The sequence below is a fragment of the Bubalus kerabau genome, chromosome 4, assembly GCF_029407905.1.
Source record: "Bubalus kerabau isolate K-KA32 ecotype Philippines breed swamp buffalo chromosome 4, PCC_UOA_SB_1v2, whole genome shotgun sequence".
Classification (NCBI taxonomy): Eukaryota; Metazoa; Chordata; class Mammalia; order Artiodactyla; family Bovidae; genus Bubalus; species Bubalus kerabau.
The window spans coordinates 182,491,090-182,514,608 of NC_073627.1; the positions used below are offsets into that span (position 1 = coordinate 182,491,090).

Consider the following 23,519-nt stretch of genomic DNA (forward strand, 5'->3'; position numbering starts at 1 on the left):
GGGACCCCGCCCAGCCTCCCGCCCCGGCCCCGCGGCAGCCTTCCCGGTCCGGACGGCGCGGGGCGCCCCTCCACCGGCTTGGCGACTCCGGGGCGCGGGGGCCGGGGCGCGCGGTCCGAGGGGAGTGGCCTCGCCACCCTCCCTACCGACAGGCTCTCCAGGTCTCCCCGCACCCTGTCCCTCCAGCGAGCCGAGCTCCGGGACCGCACCGACCCCACCCGGCCCGGCCGAGCGCAGAATGCACGGACCCGGGCGCCCCCTCCTGCTGGGGCTGCTGCTTGTGCTGGGGGCGGCGGGGCCCGGCAGGGGCGGCGCGGAGCCCCGGGAGGCCGCGGACCGACAGACGCTGCTGCGGCTCATCGTGGAGATCGTCCAGGAGCTCAGGAAGTACCACTCGGGGGAGTCCAAGAGGCTGCAGCTCTCGGGCCGGCAGGACTACACCCTGGACCGCAGGGAGGTCTCGGACTACGCTTACCCAGAGGAGCAGAGAGTGGGTGAGTCCCCGCCCGCCCGCTGTGGAGGCGAGCGCCGCCTGCAAAGGCCTCCTGCCTGTGCGGCTGGCCGAGCCCCCCCTCCCCGCGCCCCCCGGGTCTGCCTGTCCGGTATCAGGGGACGCTAGAAGAACCAGGACTTGCTTGGAGATAGAACTCTGAGAACGCATACGTAGTTTTAAAATATAAATGCATTTCTACTGTTCTTTTTTTTTTTTTTTTTAAAGTGGGAAATATTTTTATTTAAAAAAGGAGATAGGAATTCCATGAATGATGCCTGGCAGATAACATAACCACCCCTCATCCACATCTAAGACGTGTGAGTTGTTACCCGGGTCGGTAATTTCAGCATGGAACTGTCATCTGTTATTTTCGAAATGGAAATATTTTCAGCAAAGCAGTTTCAACTGAGACAGAAATGTTTCAGAACCCCCACCCCCATCCCCACGGCAGAGCCTTCCCAGAGTGGCTGCCCTCTGGGAAATTTCCAAGGAAAGCATGCAAGCTTTTAATGCTTTCATGACACAATCAGGTCAAATATGATAAGGTCAATTTTATATAGACGGACTAAACTTAGTTGTAAACGAAGACTGACATTTAGGAGATGTCTAAACCTTGCAAGCAAGATTCTTACAGAAATCTCCCCTCTTTGAATGAGGAGAATTGGTGGTAGTGTGACCACATGCCATCACATTACTAGTGCAGATCAGGTGAGTAAAAGTGAATCCAGATGACTGTTAAAAAGAGCAAAAGCAAGGCTGAAAGCAGAAAGGATGTCAGCCAGGCTAGTCACCAACACCAGCTGGGACTGTGCAGACACAGCTTTCCCTGGGAACTGTACTTTAGCTCATCTGCCCGATTATGTCTGTTTGCATGCATTCATACCAACCTTCACAACAGGTGGTATTGACAGACTCTCACCCTTTTTCTAAGTGAATACCTAGAAGAATACGCCTATGGCAGATTTTTTTGTTTGTTTGAAGGGTGATATCAGGTTTTCCTCTTAGAACTTTGAGAGACGGTTGAATTTGATTCTCTAGGTCTTCAAGATGAAAGTGTCTAGAGTGATTTATTCGCTGGAAGATAACTGTCACACACACACACACACACACTTCATGGTCCCTGCCTCCCTCCTGATGGTGGAGATCGGTGTTAGTAGCAGATCTTGGTGTGTTGTGAACCTGGCTTGAGGACAATGTGCCCGCTCACCCGTCCTCGTATTGCTGTTGTATAGCAATCAAGGGACTGCTATGATTGCTGTTTATAGCAGAATATCCAGTAATTTTAAAACATCCACTTCAGATCACATGAGAAAACGCTTCTTTTGGTCAAGTTAATAATTTACTTCTTTTCCCTTAAACAGAAATTGTCCCTCGAGATCTAAGGATGAAAGACAAGTTTCTAAAACATCTTACAGGTAAGCTTGCCCCTCGTTCCTTCGCCTCTCCCCAGATACTGGCCTCCCAGGAGCTCTCACTATCTGTTTCTCCTTGCACGCTCCAGGCCCTCTGTATTTCAGCCCAAAGTGCAGCAAACACTTCCACAGACTTTACCACAACACCCGAGACTGCACCATCCCCGCATGTAAGTGACCACACCTGAATCGCTGCGTAGAGTAGACGTGAGTATGGGCCTCCACCTGGGTGAGCAGCGCCTGCCTTGTGTCACCCAGACTGGCTAATATTTACTCCCTGTTGACTCTGCAGTCAGGGGCTGGGCTAAGTAGACCATTGAGGAAGATAACGACATGCAGCAGCTAGTGCCAAACAGAACACAGTTTACATTTGCTGGAATTAATCAACTCTTGGAATGGGCTGGACTCTTCCGTGCATTTCTCGAATTCTGGCCTCATGCCTGTCCTTGTATCCACTCAACTCTGACAGTGGAGCAAACGTTTAAAATGAGTTGCTAAAGTGACTACTGTAGGGTATAAAGTATCGAAGGATGGATCTGGACCATTCCCACCACCCTGGCCAGAGACTTTTTGTTTCCACCAGTAATTCTAACCTCATCACCCAAGAATTTTACTGCTATTTCAGAACTTTGCTCTTCTGCTTGGTTTCATCATTCATTCAGAAATGCAGGTGCCCCTCTTCATGTGGCTCTCAGCTGTAACTTTCTGGGTTATCTACAACAAAATGGATTTCATTTCCCCCAAATGTGGCTCCTTGTGCTCTTCACAAAACATGCAATGATGACAAGTAGCTGAGTAGCTGGCGTGACATGTGCTAGAGCCGTTAACCAATTTTTGTGTGTTGTAGGGACCACGACTTCCCTTCCCTTTAAGGCTCACAGGAGGACAGCTGTGCAAATAAGTCAAGCCTCTTAGAAGCAGTTTTCAGGACTGTCCTTAGGCTGTCCTTAGACTGTCCAGACCTGCCTGTCCTGCTCAAAACAGTAAGCCCCTTTCCATGAAGGGGAAAACTGCTCTGCGTAGGCAGCAGAGCCACTTTGTGGAGCTCTCCCACCCCCAGACACAGCAGGAAGGCAGGGAGCTCCTCCTGGAGGGAGGGGCGGTGGCCTGAGTCAGCACCGTCACAGGGACAGAGGCACAAGCGCTGTCTGTGGGCTGCATGTGCCTGATCGCAGACGCCACACGCTCATCCACAGACCCTCCCCAGGACCACCCCCCCCCCACACACACACACTTGCTGCTTCCTCTGCCGATGTAACTGAGTAGCGAGGCAGTGATTCTCCTGGTCACCCAGAAGGGGAGGTGGCAGGACCAGGACGCATCACGGCTGCACCTGGAGACAGGTCAGTGTTCTGGACGCGCGGCTGATCACACGGCTCCCACCCCTCTCAGCTCATAATGAGCTGTGGAGCCAAATCTGGGCACGTCTGTGCAGTTCAAGGCTGAATACAAGAGTTCCCAGAATCCTGGCAGGTCAGACAGAAGGAACAATGGACCTTCTCACTCAAGGTGTGGTCTTGTGGTGAGCTCCTTTGAAGAGCAGGACTTGTGAGTCCACCACACCCGCTGGGCAGTCTGCACCTTAAGGGGACCCCCCCAGGTGGACATCAGAGTGGAGACCATGTTGTCCAGCAGGGAGATGGTTGACCTCAGGATCTTAGGGCGTGTGTCAAATGCCAGTATCTTCTTTGAGCTCATACAATCCACTGTATCACATATGGTCTGTTTAGGAAAACCACATCCTAAAAAATGTGGTGCATCTGGTGAAGAGCCAAAAAGCCAGGAGTCCCAATGACCCTGCTTCCAGCTGTCAGATCATCCTTTGAGTCTAAATTATGTCCTCTAAATATTTATCAGGTGTGATTTTCGAAGAATTAGCTGCTTGTCTACCATGCGGTGCATATTTATTGCTGTTAATTTATTCATTCACTCGGAACTTGGCCAAGAGTATGAACTCTTCCATCTTTAAGTAGGATTTTGTGACTCTTGAGAAGTAAACTCTGTCTTGAGGAATCCGTTGTATGGCCATGACTGCTGAGCTGCCTGTCCTCTGAGGCAGCACCTACGAGACAAATGGAGCAGGCAACCACATGCGCTCGCTAGGGCCAGGCTGCACCCAGAAACCAGCTCTTGCGTCCCTCCATCGTCCAGCCAGGTGTTTTCACTCTGGTACTTGGGTGCTGACCCACTGTCTTTAGAATTTTTGTGCGGAAGGCTTTATGTTATGATCAACTCAAGAGGGGACCCGGCCTGCACGTGACCTAAAAGTTATTAAATAATACAGGGCAGGGAAGACCATCTGCCAGGAAGCAAATGAAAGCCATATTGATGAGCCCAGCCACCCCTGTGCGGAGCAGACGGGCAGAGCAGGCGTGTGGACGTCTGCGTCCCCGCCCCCAGTGGCCTCGCGCTCACATCACCTAGCTTCTGCCACGTGACAGTGGCGGCCCTGAGCTGCCATGAATCGTTAAGCCAGCAGCTTCAAGCCATGATTGCGGGTGACAGTCTGCGTGCTGCTTCCAGGGAATTCAGAGTGTATAAAGGAATGGATGGCTTTAGCAGCTGCTATGGCTTTTAAATGAATGCTGTTCATCTAAGCTGCTGAGGTATCTCACGAGGGTCTGTGATCTGTTCCCACTTGCAGACTACAAGAGGTGTGCCCGGCTTCTTACTCGGCTGGCAGTCAGCCCGATGTGCATGGAGGGATAAGGTAAGTTGGCGGCCCTGTCACCATGCCCTGCACACCAAAGATGGGGTGTGTTTGGGACTTGAAAAATGCACGGTGGTTTAGAGACAGTCATTCTCGGTGAAAGTGGAGTTATTATGGATCAGGCTGACAGAATACTCCAATTGTCTCTAAATACTGGCCAGCAGTAAAACACACAGCCACGCAGGCAGCCGCTGGGGCCCAGTCCCAGGAGGACGTGCTGGCTGAGCGCACAGTAGTCTGCACACAGCCCACTGGCTACTGACTTCAGCACACGCTTGGTGCACGTGTGAAGTCCTGCTCACCCACCTACAGGCTCTCGTTCAGACGTTCATAGATGAGGATATGACTAACCGTATCCATGCAGATTCTAGAGACATACTGTTTGAGGCGGACGTCTATCAGGATGTCAGGGCACTGATGAAGCTGTAAAGAACAGCTGAGAACAGGTCTGTCTGCATCTGATGGCTGCCCCTTAGTCTCCCGTGAGTCGAGGAGAGGTGCTTTTTGTGGCGAAGGCCACGCTGACCAAGGTCTGCGCGGGTGTCCAGGGCAGCCGCCATGGGTGCTGCCCTGAGCTCCGTCCACAGCACTGCTTCTCCCCAGAGGAGTCCGTCCAGCACACAGGGGTTCAGGGAAGCATGCGGTTACTGGAGGCTGTGACCCCACACCCTCCACAGGCTCATGGAACTTACAACACTTCCTATCTGCGGGGAGTGAAAGCACATTTTTTAAAGTGAAAGCTGAGAAATCCCTCCTCCTTCGTGTTTCATCTGAATGCTGCCCAGTCTCTCCTCCACTGCCCACGTGGCAAACAGAACACTTATTTTTAAAGCAATGAATGGATTATTATAAGTCTCCCAAAGAACCTGCCAGGAGAGATGAGAATGCTTTTATTAAGTATTTCTTTATAGTTAAAGCATCACTGTTCCCAAAGATGAACCAGGCACATCCTTGGAAAACAACTGCCATTTACTCACAAGTGGGGAGACCCGGTCAGGCCGCAGGCTCCCTGCCTCCCTGCCTGTGAGCTGACCCCTGTGTCCCCTCACTGCTCTCCCGCAAAGACAGCTCGCGCAAGTGCACAGGCGGGAGTAGTGGCTCCCAGGAGCCCGGCGGCTGTGCGCTGCTCCCAGCACGGCCCCGCCCTGCTCCGCGTCAGGAGGGCTTTCCCGCACAGCAGGCGTGCCACCAGTCAGTAACCGTGTTTGTTTTGGCCAAGGTGTCATTTACAATATAGACTCTTATGCTAAAATAGCTTTATGGTGCTTTAAAAGATTAATTTCTTCCAATTCCAGAAGCTTTAAGCCACAATTGCAAACACTTAGCTGGTTGGTGACAGTGCAGAGTCAAGGGTCTCCCTGACCCCCTGGAGGGTAGAGCCCACGTCCTGCATCAACATCCGACTTTGCTCACGAGCCATAAGCTGTGCCCAAGTGCCTCTTCTGTGGTCCTAACCCACGAAGACATCAGGACGCACCTGCAGAGGGAGATGCTTCTTCCCACGCCAGACCATGACCTCAGCCTCTTAAAGGCTGGTCTGAAGGAAGTCAGGCTTCAGGGGGTCCTGAGCGTGGAACCCCTCCACTCCGTGATCTCAGAGCAGAGCCCTCTCCTTTCTGCACCTCACAACCTGATCTCCTCCAGCCAGAGGAGTCTAGCTTTCCAGCCCCTCTCCCACATGGCAAGACAGCCTCCCCACACACTCTCCTTGTCCTGGGCTTCCCCTCAGGTAATTTCACAGCCTCAGGCATGGAATATTTTCAGAGGAAACAAGTAGCAAGCATCCACCTCATTCTACAAAATGCAGCCCAGGATCACCGCAGTCAGTTAGACTGCACTGCCGAGAACGCACAGCAGACGCGGCAACACCGAGCTCTAGTCTTCAGCCCGGCAGGCATTCTCTTCATCTGAGACGATTTCACTCCTTCAGCACAGCAGGCCCATGGTGACAGCAGAACTGAGTTATTTCTCACAGTAAAAGACACACAGGAACACAGGGAGACACATGCAGACTGAAACTCCTCAGATCTGGACACACATCAGTGTTGCTCACTCAGTCGTGTCCGACTCTTTGCGACCCCATGGACGGTAGCCCACCAGGCTCCTCTGTCCACAGGATTTCCCAGGCAAGAATTCTGGAGTGGGTTGTCATTTCCTTCTCCAGGGGAATCTTCCTGAACCAGGAATTGAACCTGGGTCTCCTGCATCGCAGGTAGATTATGTTGCATGTAATTTAACATATAGGTCTTCCAGTGCGAGTCATTCTAGAAAACCAAGCCTGTCTGTTTTGCAGTGAGCAGAGCTGTGCAGCAGCCCAGGACCCATGAGAAGTGCCTTGGAGACCAACAGGACAGAACCCACTGCCTTCTGAACACACCCCGTGAACAGAGATTTATTTTTGCAGACAGACTCTTCCATAATTCCTTTACCTTGAGTTTCGTATGTTGTTGACACCATGTGTGGACACATAATCAGTACATTTGTGTGCCTGACAGTAATGCTTGCCACTCATTTTTTTAGACAACAGGACCGCCTTTGACATGTGTCATGCTGTGAAATGGCAGAGAGAGATCTTTTTCCTGATTAGGTGACATCACAGATATTTCTTTAGAAACATAAGCAGAGTCAGCAGAATCTAAAAATATATTTTCATATAGCATATGGTATTAATATTTTATTATTTTTAGAATTAAATTCCCAGAATATTATTTGGAACTGCATGAAAAAAAAAGAAGAACTTCAGTGTGGAGACATCTGTGTACATGCTCAGGCTGACTTCATTTGTCCTTTTGTAAAATAAGTGTAAAGTGGTATCCAGATACTGTGCAATATGTAAATACTGTAAATAAAACACCAGTAATAAATGAAGTGTTTGGTACAGTGAGGTCTTCAGAGTGACTCTTTACTTCTGAACAAGTTTATCTGGGGAATTTGTGATTTACAAATCTTTATGAGACTGAAATACTGGCAGAAGTCACAGAATATAAAAGGCATAAATAAAATGAGAAAGCTACAAATTCTTGTAAGGGACAACCAGCATTTTCTAGAGACTGGTACTATATTGGTGACATACTCCATAAGATACGTGATCTGGTAGTGAATAGTTCAAGTAAGTGTGCCTCTATTTCCTATATGACTTTGTAATGGACACGTTAAACCAAGAGGGACCTTAAAACTTCCGAGAAGCTCCAGATTTTATAGGTAGATGTATTTTGAACAAATCTGACTGGATCTAATTTTTTAAAAACAAGTGACTTCAGCAGTGATATTTTCTGTTCAGAGGACCCCTGGCCTGATGCGGCCTAACACGTAGCGCTGTTGTTTCAGTCCTGCGTCTGCAACCGCGTGGACTGTCGCCCGCCAGGCTCCTCTGCCATGGGCTTCTCCAGGCAAGAATACTGGAGTGGGTTGCCATGCCCTCCTCCAGGGGATCTTCCTGCCCCAGGGAACTAATCTGTGGCTCCTGAGGCTCCGGCATTGCAGGTGGGTTCTGTACCGCTGAGCCACCAGGGACGCCCCGGATATAGCCTAGGGACAAAGTCAACTAGAATCCTAGGATTTGTGTGATAATCCGCATGTAAGACATAAACATTAAGGAAAGTAAACTATGAACATGAAAGAACAGAAACAGTAAAAAATTCTCTGGCCCTGAGCAATTACTAAATGGTCAAGACTCTGGGGTATAGCTTCTGAAGTACGTTGCTTCCCTGTTTTCTAGCTGCAGTTATACTTTTCCCCTTGATTCTTTTTAGAGCTACCATTATCAAATCCTCAGTCCACCTGACTCGCAAGTCTTCAGGATGTCTCACGTAGCAGTCTTCTGGCGAAACCTCCCCAGCGTTTCACCTCTGCTACCCCTGACGGCCTGGGGTGACGACAGGCTTATTCGCCCCTCAGGCCCAAGGACTAAATGCCCCACCTGAGACCCTCACGAGACTGAGGACTGGACACCATGCCTCTGCGCTCTCCCTGCTGCTGAGTGACTGTCACTCAGACTGACCTGAGACTCAGTCCTCCCAGGGCTTCAGGTCACCAGCTATGGACAGGGGTGAAGACTCGGAGAACCACTGTCCCTCATCGAGCCCTCCATGCAGAGTCTCTCTTGGGGTCCCAGGCGGCTATGGCTGAGGGCCACCAGCTTCTCCCATGAACAGATGAGTCAAGCGGAAGCAACATGCTTGCTCAGCAGGCCCGCTCCTCAGGCTTCTGCCTGACCCTGAGCAGACAGGCATACCACACCCCAAACACAGGGACAGGGGAGCCCAGGCATTCTGACTCTTCCTCACCTCTCTGTAAAAAAGCAGGCAGACACCAGACTTGCACCTCAGTTGTATTTTTGTAATTTCCCCAGTTTATTTGAGAACAATTTTTTCTGACATATATTCATATGAATTTTAGATTAGTTATTTCAAAGTGTGCACAACCAGGCACTGACAAAACAATACTTAATATATCGATATTTAAGCATTCGAACATAAAAGGACTTTTTCCAACTTAATACTTTTCCCACACAAGGTGATTTGTAATTGACATTCAGGCAATTGTACACATGTAGAAGCAGACACAGTCCCCAACTGACCATAAGACAAACCAGCACACACGTCCTTCTCCTGGATATAACTACATTTCCAGAGGCAAAGGGGTTCCAATGGGAACACATAAGGTGACTTCCTTATGAAACGAACTACACAGACACAAACTAAGAAGGAGTGAAGGTGCTGAGGATGATCCCACGACCCTCGCTCCTTCCTGTCCTGAGTGTGCGCACGTGGCAGCTCACCGCCGCTGGGCGCCGGCCCCGTGGAGAGGCGGTGCGGCAGGGCCCATCCACAGAGGGGGGCAGCGCAGGCCCCCGGGGCGTCTCACTTCCCTTCACTATGGTCTACTGTGCTGCTCCACTATTTCGACTGTTCCACCGTTTTTGTAACTGGGGCATAGTGGGAGGTTAGCTAGTCTAAGGAACTCTTACCCCATATAAAGATTTTTTATTTACTCTTTTGCCAAACACAAAGACTGATTTCCATCTACAATTATTTTTTCAGGTAAGAAACAGTGAGTCAACTGAAGAGAGGGCTGCGGCCTTGGCTCGGGAACGGTGACGCTGTTGGCACTGGACACACGGGCGGGGACGAGCCTGGGCCGCAGCGGGACGGCCGGTCAGCGAGCCTTCTCCAGGAAGGCCCTGCAGCACCGCACGCACTGCTGGTAGACGGTCTCAAAGTCGGCGTCGTTGCCCTGGGAGGACAGGGAGGAGGGAGAGCAACAAACCCCTCAGGAACTCGCCTTCAGGGAGCCTGCCTCTGGCCCCCGACGGCAGGCACTCAAGCAGGCTCCCTGTACATCGCCCTTGTCTGTGAGCATCAGGATGGAAGTGAGACCACACTTACATAATAGGGATCTTCAATGATAAGTTGTTTTTGTGGATCATAGCTCCCGAGCAGTTCGATTTTCGCTCTGCAGTTTTTAACTTGATTACTTTTTCTATTCAAATCTCTGTAAAATTGAAACATGAACTTAGTTTTCTGATCTATGGCTTCCAGTTAAACTGGGACATCTGCTAGGGTTTTATGAAGTATCCGTATCAAAATCCAGCAAAAGTGACCTGATTTAAAAAGGAAACCAAACACTCGGCAGTTGGGCACAGCCTCCGGGTGGCTGCCCCCGCGGGCTCTCTCTCCCAGGCAAGGGGGCTCCGACGGCAGCACGTTTACACAGGATGTGCTCCCTCAGGTCGGACAATAATTAGCCCTCTCCTCTGAAGCACATGTTCAGAAAGACCCAGGGTCAGCAACTGAGCAAGAAGACAGGACGGAACTCAAAAAGCCACGAAGACAGGTCCCAGAGGGTGGCAGGCTCCCTGGGGAGGTGTCCTGATCGGACCCTACGGCCACTCCGTCTGCTTCCAGCTCAGCCTTCTCACTGAGCTTTGTGGGGCCTGATTAACAAACCACAGGGGAGGCCAGCAGGAGACCTGCAGCCCTCAGCGCAGAGCCTCCCCGAGAAGCCACGAGGCTGAAACAAGGAGAGCGGGGAGGACTGGGGTGGCAAGGGCTGCACCACCAAATGCCAACCACCTCCGAAACTTCTCTAATTAATATGCACACAGAGTTCTCTAGCAAGATGCTGCAGATAACACTGATAAGCTATTCAGCGAGAAAAATGAGGCCAAACAAGTGAAAAACAAAAATAGAAAATTGACGCATTTTAATGAACTTAACGAAAACCTAGTAAGCTTGGTGCATCTGTGCCTGACCACCCCACAACAGCGACTCAAGGAAAGTTTCTCTTAATTAAATGCATGCACATTTACGGGTTAGCAGGGAAGCAGTCAGGGTGGTCCTGTGCTCACGGGGAGGGCTGGTCTCTGTCCCCTTGGTGCGGGCAGACTGTGACAAGCAGCTTGGTGCCTGTCTCACAGCGGGCACACGGTCACACAGTCCTCTGAACAGCCAGATACACCGTATTCACTTACCTTTGCACCCTCGGCACATTATATCATACTGTTTGTTGGGTTTAATTTTCACACACGTGGCCCACCCTAGACTTCACGAGAGGCCCAGGTGACCAGTGTTAGGTACACACCGCTGAAGAAATGCCACCAAGTTCCTTGTCACCCAGATTTAGGTCGCGAGGGTCAAACCCACGTGAGGTGGGGCTGTGACTCAGGCCATGCAGAGCCGAGGCCTGAAGCCCACCACGTCCACCCCTGAACCGTGAACCCGGGCACGTGACGAACCCCTCTGTGCCTCCAGTTCCCAGTGACAAGATGGGGCCAGCATGCAGACTTCTGGGCTAGTGCTCTGGTGCGCAGAGCCACTTTTGTCTAATACCTTAATCTGACAGCTTTTGTTTTTAAATTGATTAAGGCAATCAACAATTTAAATGGAGTAAGAAGTCTTTTTTGGCCAGCCTTTCCTTCGGGATGGGGGTGGGGCAGCACTAAAGGGGAGTAGGATGAGACACAGTGAAGCACCCCGAGAGTTATCACAGCAGTAACAAAGGCTCTTTTCTGCAAAACAGTCACCTTACACAGCAGACCTTCCTTATCAGAAGGTGTGCCTCGATGTAAACACACCTGTGAGACTCAATTCTAAATGACTCTGGATTTCTCACTCTTCTAAATAAATAATTCTGCATATTATGACCACCACCATTTATTAAAAGTTTAAGGTAATAAAAAATCATTTGGACAACAAACTGCCTGGCCTATTACTGAAATGAGTTGAAGAGAAATACCCTTTAAAAATGTGATTACCTCAGATTGCTCTCATCCATACATAGTATATAATCAAAAGTGGCAAAGTCTTCTTTGGTAACCTAAAAGCAGATGAGAAATCAAAACAGTGTTTACATTCAGACCAATCAAGCCTAGAGGATGGAAAACAACTTAAAAAAAGCTATACTGGAATCTGCTACTAATTAAGTTAAATCATTTAGGGCACTTTAAAGTTAAAACAGAGTTAACTTATTAGTAATTTCCTAAAATTGTATTACAAAGAAGTTTTATAAAGTTTCCTGGGGTCATCATAAGATAGTATTTTATAGTATGTGCATGCAAAGCTTATATTTCATCGTACACTTCTTAGAAACAAAGTGTAATACAGCTAACTTATTATACATTCCATATTTGAGTCCTGTTCTTCACTCTCCAGGCACTCATTCTGAGCCCCAGTGACGGGTGCCCACTGCAGGGCAGACACTGTCCTTGTGGGGCTTCCCCCATGCAGGGCGTGCAGCTCACAGGAGTGACTGTCTCATGGAAAAATAAAGCAGAGCAGAGGGGAGAGGAAGCTGACATGTAAGTGGGGCTCAGGGATCTAAGACAGAAACGCATGAGTGACACTCCCTGGATCTTCTTTCTCCTTACTGAATGTGTATAATTTGGACATGACACAGAAGAGAGTGCCGCTCTATATTTTTACTAATTCTAACCTAACCTTGGCATTTTTTGACACCTGTAAACACAAGCCTGCTAAAATATAAACGAAAAATTATTTTCTGATTTTTTACTGTTATAATGACAATAAAAAGGAGCAACTATATTCAATTTTAATAACCTATAAGGGAAAAGAATCTGAGAAAGTATATATATATAATAGAATCACCTTGCTGTACTCCTGAAACTAACACAGCATTGTAAGTTAGCTATATGTCAGCTAAAAAAATGGCAGGAAGGGAGGGAGGGAGGAAGGAAAACATGCCCCAAATCAAAGGTGGAAATAATTTCTAGGAATGTTATTTCAATCATCATCTTCATCACTAAAAAAAGTCCTCTGAAATACAGTGGTACAGTGATAACCACAAGGAGGATTCTGATCATCTGGTTAAGAGAGAAGTGACACTCGACTATAGTCAGTGCTGCAGAAGAACAATAAATATACTCATTATTCTGTTAAAAATAATAAATTTTGGCTCTCAGTATGCATTTGCATTAGTTTTCAGTATACTATATTGATAAAATACTGGAATCAAATTTTGTTCACATTCCCAAGGCACTAGATTATTTCAAAATGTATTAGAACAAATATTACAAGTTATTTCCCCAAGTTAGCTGTCTGAAAATGTCCTGGGATTAAACATTGTTTTTAATTTTGCAAAGACTGTGACTGCAGATCCTAAACTTTAGTCACTGACAGCTGCATGTGGCTACATGAGGTCAGGATGTTAAGATAATTGTCAAAGAATCGACAACTAACATGAAGAATGCACGGTAAAGGGTTTTCGCTTGCAGCTATAAATCAACAGCTGTGACAAACAGCCCTATTGCTAGAAAAAACCAGAAAATGCCATCAAAACCGAACACTTCTGCACAGTCATTAACACGCTCCCATGATGGCCAGGCTGAGAAAGGCCAAAATCCCAAGTGCGTGCGCAGAGCCGAATGTGCAAACCTGGGGACTCTCTGCCACTGTAGACAAGCCGGGCTACTTGAGAGGCTGACCTGCCAGGGGCAGCCGGCAGCCTGCTCCCACCCCCAGAGTACCTGCTGACCCTGCGCCTAGGCTTGAGGTCGGAAGAGAGATCTTAAACTTTTTGGCTGCAGAATGGTTTAACTCTCAAAATATTTACCAAAGTTATTAAAAGTAAAACTGTTATAAACTATTTGCGTAAAATAATAAAAATTCATTACTTGTTATTATAACATTTTTGTAAATGAAAAACAGCTATGTTTTCCACACTGAAACACAAGGAGGAGAGTTGCACTGTTTTACATTTCTGCAAATTTCTTTAATATCTACATATTCAAGACAGGTGGTTATCCTGTGTGCTTCAGCATCTGATCGGCTGAAATACACAAACTCAGCCTCACACAAGTACATAGTTTAAAAGAAGTCTTTTTACACCCATTGTATGACTGTGGATATTCTTTGATCTAACACCAAAACTCATTCAGAGGTGGTTTCTCACAGGTTACCTGCAATGTGGAATATGAAACCACATCAGCAAGCTTCTCCTACTCTGCCCATGTTCACTGGTTAGTCTGATCCTTTGAATGGATCCCTCCCTCACTCATACATTTTGACCTCATGACCGAGGGTCCCTGGACCCCACTGTGGGGATCATGCTTTAGACTCACAGGAGGGGCTACCAGCAGCATCTGAGGACACTGTGATCATCGCAGTGGGGGGGAAAGTGGGTGCTCGGCATCAAGAGAGTAGAACCACACGGCCTCCTGGGCCACGAGAAGGCTGGGCAGAAGCACCAAAGACAGCCAGCAACTTCACCAGCTGGAGAAGCTGGAGGTAAGGATGGCAAGATGGCCAGAGGAGGAGGGAGACCCCAGAGAGGGAAGCCTGGTCCCCACAGGGTCTCTCTCAGAGCACCCGATGAGCTCCTAACAGACTCAGCACAAGAAGCCAAGAGGACAGGGGGCCGGCGGCAGCAGGCCCAGGGAGGGAGAAACAGAACTCGACCTCCAGACAGAAGCAGGCCCCCCGATCAGGTGGGGTTCCTGAGTTCCCCCTAAAGGAGCTGGCCAGGACGGCCAGAGCCCCGTGAAGCAGGATGAGCTCCCAGTCAGCTCCGAACCAGACCCTCCCCACCAAAGCGAAGCCCCGATGGCAAAGGACCTGAACCCAGAGCATCCACACGGCTCACACATCATGCTCAGCATTTAATCCAAATCAGCACAGAAGCAATAAATAAAGCGGAAGGAGAGCAGACTCACAGAGGACCCAGGTGTCAGTCACCAGACCTTATTTTATTGGGTTGGCCAAAAACCTCATTTGGGTTTTTCCAGAATGTTACGGAAAATTACCAAACTTCTTCCAAACAAACTCTTGTCGTCGTTGTTCAGTTGCTCAATTGTGTCCGATTCTTTGCGACCCCATGGACTGCAGCACACCAGGCTTCCCTGTCCTTCACTATCTCCCAGAGCTTGCTCAAACTCAGGTCCGTTCAGTCAGCGATGCCAGCCAACCATCTTGTCCTGTCACCCCTTCTCCTCTTACCCTAATCTTTCCCAGCATCAGGCTCTGTTCCAATGAATTGGCTCTTGGCATCAGGTGGCCAAAGTATTGGAGTTTCAGCATCAGTCCTTCCAATGAATATTCAGGGTTGATTTCCTTTAGGATTAACTGGTTTGATCTCCTTCCAGTCCAAGGGACTCTCAAGAGTCTTTTCCAGCATTACAGGTTGAAAGCATCAATACTTTGGCACTCAGCTTCTTTATGGTCCCACATACATACATGACTACTGGAAAAACCACAGCTTTGACTATATGGACCTCTGTCGGCAAAGTAATGTCTGCTTTTTAATATGTTGTCTAGGTTCGTCAAGCTTTTTGGCCAACCAAATAAACAGCTATGATCAGAACTGTTCAAAAAAATATAGGGCAAGATGCATAATTTTACCCAAGAGCTGGAATAAATTTTTAAATGAAATAAAATAAAATTTATTAAATAAAATAACAGACATCAAGTATTCAATAAAGGCTTATAACAGTTTGAAAACACAGAAAGATTAGTACATCACAGAACAGGTCAGTAGAAAATCTCAGACTAAAAACTGAAGTGAAAAGGATGGAAAAAGTAGAAAAGTCGTAAGAAATTTATGTTTAAAATACATTTAGGTTGAATTTCAGAAGAATGAGGGGAAGAAAAATAGACACAGATAACAGCCCAGAATTTTCTGATAAAAAACTGATAAAAACCATCAAGACACAATTCAGCAAGTGAAGCTGACCACATAAAATTGTTGGAAACTACGCACCAAAGAAAAGCTAAAGACAGCAGGAGAAAACGACAGCAAGGGTAGGAAACAACAAAATTAGGATGGAGCAGATGAACCCTCCCAAGCCGTTAGAGCAGAAACGCTGTCGCTGTTTGGCGAAAGTTTTCTAAGTGAAGAGAATGTTAGGCCACCTGTGTTACGAGGCTGCTCCACCCAGAGGTACTGATAAACAGACTGTCACTAACTGTGGAACGACACCGAATCCACAAATGAAGATGACCGAAGCTTTGCTAGGAGCAATACGGAGAATCTCACAAAGGAAAATGCTGACAGAAAGATATGCACTAGAGGATCCCACTGCCGTACAGGTAGGAGGTTAGGAGGCATTCTGAGTGGGGCCCTCTGCAGTAGAGGGGAGCTGGTATGATGCAAGATGCACTGCATACCCAGACATCTGTGTACGTGTCAAATAAAGTTTACTGAAAAGGAAAGAATGTATGGTAAAGTAAACAACCCCCCAGAACTAACCAGATGTGAGTTCGCATAACCAGGGAACTGATTTACACGTGATACAGAGAAAAAAGCACCCTAAATGTATTTTGTCTGTTAAACTCAGGTTTAGTAGAAGTATTACAGTTCTCACACAAGTTGTGACGCTAAAGAGGAAACCTGTAAACATGAGAAAATGCTAAAAATAACAAAGATCTGATGCGATACTGACATATCTTACTAGGACTTTGAAATTAAAAAAAAAATCATTGTTGAGAATTTTCTTAAAAGCAACAAGGAAAAGGAAAAAGTAGTTTATGTGGAGATACTACTTCAAAAACGGGTAATAATTTCATAAGCAATAACTTTCTAGCTTTGTTTTTTTAAGGCATGTGTATTTAAAATACTTCATTTGTGCACATTTTTATTATAAACTTAGTGTATGAAAACTAATCTGACCTTAAAAATAGAAAACATGAAAATATGATTGCTCGTAATTCTCAAGGACTACTCAAAATATTTAAAAAGCAGAAAGTAGAAATTGGCAAGGAATCCAAAACCCTAAAGAGATTAGAGTGGAGAAATGATATAAAAAATGTTTAATCTCTGTCCAGTGAAATTCCACTTAAGAAAGGGTTTTTAAAATAGTTAAATAGTAAATTGTTAACACAGTCAACTGACATAGCCAGAAAATTAGTTCACAAATCTCAGAATAAATTAATCTAAGACAAAAATAATCTGTATATTACTAATTCCTGAGACACAAACATGTTAAAAGTATTTCTATAGCAATTTTGTTTTGTGAATTTTCTGGCTCACATTCCACCAAATAAACCTGTAATTAAATCCAAGTTCTACCACTTGGCAGCTGGGTAACTTTTAATAAGTCATTTATTTTCTCTCTGGAAGTGTTTCTTGATCTGTAAAATGTGTTTATCAACTACTTCCTCCCATAATTGGTAAAAATTAAGACATTAATAATTTAAAATATGATGCATGGCAAAGCAATCTGCAGTTTTAAGTCGAGACAAGACTTAGTGTAACAATGACTGAGGGATCTTTATCTAGTTTTACAAACAGTCCTGCTTTAAGCACTAGTGCTCAATTATAGTTCCCACGCTGCCAGCCATACTTATAAACATGCAATACACTTGACAAGCGATTTGAAAATATTTGGCTTCTCGTTTTGAAGGCCTCAAAAGCTCTTCTCCAGGCGTGGGCTGTCATGCTCTGACACCAAGCCACAGCCCTTCTTGGGCTGTGCGTGGTTCAGCTGGAATCCCAGTCCACAGAGCTGTACATTTTGTTGGGATGATACAAAATGAAGTTTGAAGGTTTTAGACAGGTTTTTTAAAACATCCAATTGAATCTCCACAATATAATCGTACCAATAAAAGTAACAATTCCTGTAGAACACAGCAGTCAGAACGAAGCCTATTTCTGCAGAAGCTGGTCCCCATGGCTACAGAAGTTCCCGGTGCCAGCACCCACTGCAGCTTCTGCACAAGGAGCACAGGGCTGGCTACCCGTGGGCCCTGATGTCTTGCCAGGCACGCCACCACGGACACCTCACTCCCCCACCCCACAGTCCCATGTGAGTCTGGAACCCTACAGGCACCCACCAGACCAAGTGGCTATTGAAATGTGTTATAATTTAAAATTCACTCCCATCACACTGGCCATACCTCAAAGGTGAAGAGCCACATGCAGCTGGCGGACTCCACCCTGGAAAGCAGGTGAGATGCACCAGCCGCAATGCAGAATGCTCTCCTGGGCCACACTCAGAAGTAAAACTGCTGTGTGCAGAATACGCATCCATAAAAATATCAGCATTACCCTGTACTTCCAAGGCACTTCACAGCTGGAAATGTTTTTGTATTAATAGCAGAACTGTATTCTGTTGGGTTGGCCAAAAAGTTCGTTCAAGCTGTTCTGTAAGATGTTGTGAAAAACCCAGACAAACTTTGGGTCAGGCCAATAGCAGCAACCTCGCAATGGAAGCAGAGTAAGCCACCTGGACCAGAACATAAAAGGGCACCAGAAACAAAAAGGGGACGACAACGCAGGTCACCCAGCGCTTGGTCAGGGCTCTCGACCTCGTGCTCTAGTAAGCCAGTTCCAAGGTCACGCAAACCTTTCAGAACTGTGGACCCAGAACGGGTGCACTGTAGCTGCTTCAGCCAACCCTACATAAACACATTCATTACACGTAAGTCTCATTAAGCTTCTCACAACTCTCAGGTTATGGGATCAATGTATGAGAAATTAAACAAGGTTTCTTCTACCTGTCTTGCTTTATGGGCTGTGTTAATGCCATGATTTCTTAGGCAGCTCACAGCTCTTGGATCTGGTGACCGGCCCACGTTCCAGTCAGAAACAGCACCACTGTCAATGATCCACTGCAACATAAAACACACAAGTGCGCTTTCAAGGTCAAGCACGGTACCTGCCGGGCAACGTGGCTCATGGGGACACCATGCTTCTTCATGCAGGCCTGCCCCCGGTAATCAGGAGGGTTTCCTAGTTCATACGTGGAGGTCGCTGCACTGTCTATCCTCCACTGCAGGAGAAAAAAAGAATTCTTTTCACAATTTTCTGCCCCAAAGCCAATCAAGTTGGCTTCTTTAAGACAGTGAACAGTACTTACATTATCTGAAATGTTTTGATCAGTTACAAGTTTCCTGAAAACCGCTTCTGCGATGGGTGATCGACAGATGTTACCTTAAAAAGAGGTGGGGGATCAGAGAGTGAGCGTCTGGTTTGAGGGAAGTGCAGGTGCTGAGCCCAGCACAGCACAATCACACAGCTGGAGCAGCGAGGAGGCAAACACTCTTCTCTGCGGCGACTGTGCTTCCAGCACGTGGCGGGACCCAGCCAGACAGCCGGCCCAACCCCACTGCATGACTTCAAAGCAATGGTCCAAACACACAAAGTACGAACGACAAGGACATCAGAAACCAGAAGTCAGGGCCCAAATCATCTTTCAGTTTGCTATCACTAACCCAGAAGCTAACCATGAAATCAGTGAAGTGGGTTGCAACCAGTCTATTTTAAAATGATATAGAATAGACTTTTAAAATATATACTTTCAAGTATACTGCACACAATAAAGCAATATGTTGTTTCATAAAATACAGAAGCAAATACATTTAGGCCTAACTGTGGTTCTACACAGACTTCTACTAAAGGACCTGGCAGAGCCCCTGCTTGAGCGCCGTGCACCCAGGAGCCGGCCAGCTTGGTAGGGACAGTCCTCCAAGCTGTCCAGTCTGCCCAGAACTTTTATCAGCTGCAAGTTCATGGATTCCTAGGACCACCCTCAGTTCAAACTAGCTGGCCACAATTTTGGGGGTCTGCACCTGATGTGAAGAGCTGACTCACTGGAAAAGATCCTGATGCTAGGAAAGACTGAGGGCAGGGGGTGAAGGGGGTGACAGAGAATGAGATGGTTGGATGGCATCATCAACTCATTGGATATGAATCTGCGCAAACTCCAGCAGATAGTGAAGGACAGGGAAGCCTGGCGTGCTGCAGTCCATGGGGTCACAAAGAGCTGGACACGACTTAGTGACTGAACAACAACAGGTTCAATATTTCTCTAAAAGGATTGTAGAATTCAGGAAAATGTTATAGTTTCACTATTACAAAAAGACACAGAACAGAACCAGCCAAACTCAGAGGGCACATTGGAGATTCTGGAAGAGTTCTGAACAGGCAACTCCGGTCTTCAGGGACAGGTCGCCTTCCCATCATCCACGTGTGACAATACTCAGGGTACTGTCAATCCAGGATGCCACCCGAGCTCCAGTGCCAAGGACTTATTGGGAATAACTACAATTAATTTATAGCTTAATTAACTATAATTAAACTCAATTAAAACAAGAAAATAAATGCTGGTAGATACAAGAGAACAGGAAAAGAAGATGACAACAACATTTCTTATAAGAAAACAAGAACAATTAGGCTTGGTTTGTAAAGGATGAAAAGTATCTATCAATAAACCCTGATCAATTGTAGGGAAAGGCCGCCCGGCGCCACTGAGCTCTCATCTCCTGCGGCGCTGGCTGGACGTGAGCAGCAGCACACACACTCCAATCGGTCCACTGCACAAAAGCACCCAATACTCAGTCTCGCCAAAATAAGCAGTTCCATTCTTTTCTGCTTTCACCCTTACTGACGGTAAACATGTGACACTTTTCTGCACTTCAATCTGAAAAAGGTCCATATAAATGCTTTGAAGGAATAGACTGTCACCTTCCGGGAACGCACTGCTGCTACTGTCCTGCATACAGGCTGCCCAGTGAAATGGCAAACAGGGACCTCAAATCCCATCAGAACCCCACGTCTCACCCCCTCCACCAGCAAAGCTCTGGTCCAACACACAAGCTCTCTTTCAATGGTGGGTCTCCCTCTTGTGGCTTTCACCCTTCTTCAGTCCCATCTCAACATGACAGCTGAATGGCCACAACACCTGAACTTCCCACCTCTGCTCAAAATCCTCCAAAGGCTTAACTCACTCAGTGCTCCAAGTCCTTACACAGCCTCACCAGATCCGTTGTCCACAGGACCTATAGTGGGTCTGAAAACTAGGACTCAGGACCCACCACCTTTGTATACAGTTCTCAATGCTAAAAATAATTTTTACATTTTTAAGCGATTGAAAAAACTCAAAAGTACAGTATGTTGTGACATGAGAATATTATACAGAATTCAAATTCCAGTGGGCACGACCAATCACACCGAGCATGACCACGCGCTGGCTAGGGCTGCTCCTGCACTACTCCCGGTGTGAGCGTCGAAGCTCAGCGTATTTCTTCTCTGGCTTTTTAAAGGGTTTGCCGACTTCTGCCTCAGAACACTCACTGTATGTGCACCAAGAATGGGCAAGTTTCGGATCCATGGGCGCTGAGACAACAAGCCCACATTACCTCCAAGTCCTCAGGAACTGAGGTAAGTCCGTCCAGAAGCAACTAGGGCACCGGGCCCGGTGCTGCAGCTTCCCTGCTGCGTCGTGAACGTGGCCAGAACCCTCATTTCAGAATCCTTCACCTGCTTTCCTCCAGGTCCAGGACGCTTTTCCAAAATACCCTATGCTTGCTTCCCTACCTTTTCCAAGTCTTTCTTCAAATGGCACCTTCTCAGTAAAGCCTCCCCACAAAACCCTTCTTACAGCTGCACTCCACTCCCATCTGCCCTTCCTGCCTTAGTGTTAACACCAGCTGACTGAGTAGCCAAATACCTGATTGTTGATGACACAAGGTGAGCTCTGGAGAGGCAGGGATTGTTGTCTGTTTTCCTCACCACTGTATCCCTAGCACTCAGAACAGCGCCTGGTACCATGGCAGTTGCTGGAAAAAGAAAGTGTACTGAAGAAAAATACACACAAGCAGCTATGTCCCATCAACAGCCAGCAGAGTGCACCACGTCAGCCTAATCAACACTGCTAAGTAAAACGAGCACAGCAACGGAACCCTATTAGCTACTCAACACAGACTGAACCGCCCTTCAACAAAGCTGCTGACTCCATCAGTCAGCTTCAGTGTAGAGCTTAAAATCAAATGACGCCCATTGTCAACGTGAAACAAGGACACCTTTCCGTTTTTCCTTCACAGATACTCAATTCCACAAATACTTGGTGAACATATTTTGTCTTAAAGCTGTAAACAGAAAGAAAAATAAGCCACAGTCATTGCAGCAGTCTTTCAAGTAATTATAATAAAATTTGTGTGAGGAAAGATGTCTATAAAGGGTCATGGGAACAATTACCTGTACCAAGAGGATCTGGAAAAAGTAAAGAAGGGAATGCTTGGGTCTGACCTTCTAGAAAGATTCTCCTGGAAAAATGCAAAGTGAGTTCCCAGAAAGAAGTACACAGTGGAAGGCACGCTGAGCAGCTGAAAAGCAAGGGAGCAGGCAGCCAGAGGGTGTGTGGGTGGGAAATAGGAAACCAGGGAAAGTGGGAAAGGCCAAGCAGATCTCTTGTGGTCTTCCGTAAGAGCGCATCTAAAGAGGAGTGGAAAAGCTATTATTCTGCAGGAAATGCAGACTCATCCGGAGCTTTTTATGGACTTCTGGCCATTTAGGTCTTTCTCTCTGGGAATTAAGGAGATGGAGTGGAAGTGCTGAGATGGTGGTATCAAAGGAAGAGTCCCAAAAGCTAAAGGGACAGTGAACTCGATTTTAAGAAACGAAAGCTGATTGCTGAAATCTTAAAAATGAAATAATTCCGAGCTGGAAAGTACCTGAAGAATTAAAAGGGAGAAATACCTTCATTTCACCTACAGAAATATTGACACATCGGGCTGTTACACAGCGACCTAGAGAATCAAATCTCCCGGGTTTGAATTTTATAAGAAATCCTAAGCCTTCGCACTCCATTTGCCTTTAAAGTGCGCTCCATCTGGGAGCCTGAGGCAAGTAAACAGGCCAGCAAACCAGTGCATTCATGGGTCTCGGGTATCAGCAGACCCTTAAAGGTCAGATCAGTTCAGTGGCCTCGGGTTTACCTGCAGGGGAAGGAATTATAGGCAAGTACATGGGGTCGCAAAGAGTCGGACACGACTGAGCGACTGAAGTGAACTGAACTGAACTGAACAACGGCAAGAGCACCGGCTTGGAGTGCAGATGCTGCAGGTGAGCGGGGACCCAGGCTTGAGAAGACTGAACAAAAGCTAGAGACCCAGACCTGCACAGAGGAGTCAGCAGGCGACAGAGGTTCTGACTGACACAGGACTTAGAACCAGCCTTGTCAAGAGCACCCCACGTACAGAGCCGCCCGGCGGCCGCGGGAAGCAAACGAGGGGCGCCGCGCACTGACCACCCTCGGGTCTCCTCTCTCTGGCCGCCTCCCTAGCACTTGCCCTGGTTCAGCGGCGCAGCGCAGCTCAGAACGCATGACGCCCTACCCAGCCCTCCGGGAAACTCAGAGCGGGGCTAGATCGGCGCCGTCTCACCCAGACACACGAACAGCACCGACTTGGTCACCTGCTCAGCCATCTTCCCGCGCGCGCAGAGGCGCCCAGTAATAACGTCGAAACGCTTCCGGCGCGGCGCATGCGCACTACGAGCGGCCCGCCCGTGCGCCTGCGTAGTCCGGCGCCGACCTCCGGGGCGAGCGGGCGGTTTTGCGCTCGCGCAGTCTGGCCCCAGCGCCGCGGCTGGAGGCGGAGCCGCGAGCCACCTGCAGGTCGTGGGGGAGGGGACGGCGGGGCGGCGCAGAGAGCCACCTGAGGCGGGAGGGCGC

General features: G+C 47.7%; 2 protein-coding genes across 4 annotated transcripts; one reads left to right on the plus strand and one right to left on the minus strand.

The window, feature by feature from the left end:
- The first annotated feature begins 238 nt into the window (after positions 1-238).
- Positions 239-4,614, plus strand: ALKAL2 (ALK and LTK ligand 2). The gene is made up of 4 exons (XM_055579795.1): positions 239-494; positions 1,855-1,908; positions 1,995-2,075; positions 4,550-4,614. Exons 1-4 carry the CDS (start codon positions 239-241, stop codon positions 4,612-4,614), a joined length of 456 nt encoding a protein of 151 aa, XP_055435770.1.
- A 4,969-nt stretch (positions 4,615-9,583) lies between these two features.
- ACP1 (acid phosphatase 1) lies at positions 9,584-23,384 on the minus strand. Of its 3 annotated transcripts, none has more exons than XM_055579561.1 (6): positions 23,230-23,382; positions 18,924-18,997; positions 18,562-18,675; positions 11,871-11,932; positions 10,003-10,108; positions 9,584-9,850 (listed from the first exon to the last, which is right to left on the minus strand). In XM_055579561.1, the coding sequence occupies exons 1-6, from the start codon at positions 23,270-23,272 to the stop codon at positions 9,773-9,775; spliced, it is 477 nt and encodes a 158-aa protein (XP_055435536.1). In that variant the 5' UTR covers positions 23,273-23,382; the 3' UTR covers positions 9,584-9,772. The 3 variants fall into 3 exon arrangements, with proteins under 3 accessions (XP_055435536.1, XP_055435538.1, XP_055435537.1); XM_055579563.1 differs by lacking the exon at positions 18,562-18,675 and adding an exon at positions 18,723-18,836; XM_055579562.1 differs by lacking the exons at positions 9,584-9,850; positions 10,003-10,108 and having other exon boundaries at positions 11,875-11,932; positions 18,562-18,836; positions 23,230-23,384.
- Between the last annotated feature and the right edge of the window lie 135 nt (positions 23,385-23,519).

Bases quoted from the DNA above. Each gene is read 5' to 3' on its own strand.
- ALKAL2 (XM_055579795.1), top strand. From the start codon at position 239: ATGCACGGACCCGGGCGCCCCCTCCTGCTGGGGCTGCTGCTTGTGCTG. The intron at 495-1,854 runs GTGAGTCCCCGC...TCCCTTAAACAG, and splicing joins CCCAGAGGAGCAGAGAGTGG to AAATTGTCCCTCGAGATCTA. The intron at 2,076-4,549 runs GTAAGTGACCAC...TCCCACTTGCAG, and splicing joins AGACTGCACCATCCCCGCAT to ACTACAAGAGGTGTGCCCGG.
- ACP1 (XM_055579561.1), bottom strand. From the start codon at position 23,272: ATGGCTGAGCAGGTGACCAAGTCGGTGCTGTTCGTGTGTCTGG. The intron at 18,676-18,923 runs GTAAGTACTGTT...TTTATGTTGCAG, and splicing joins ATCAAAACATTTCAGATAAT to TGGATCATTGACAGTGGTGC. The intron at 9,851-10,002 runs GTAAGTGTGGTC...CTGTCCTCCCAG, and splicing joins TCATTGAAGATCCCTATTAT to GGCAACGACGCCGACTTTGA.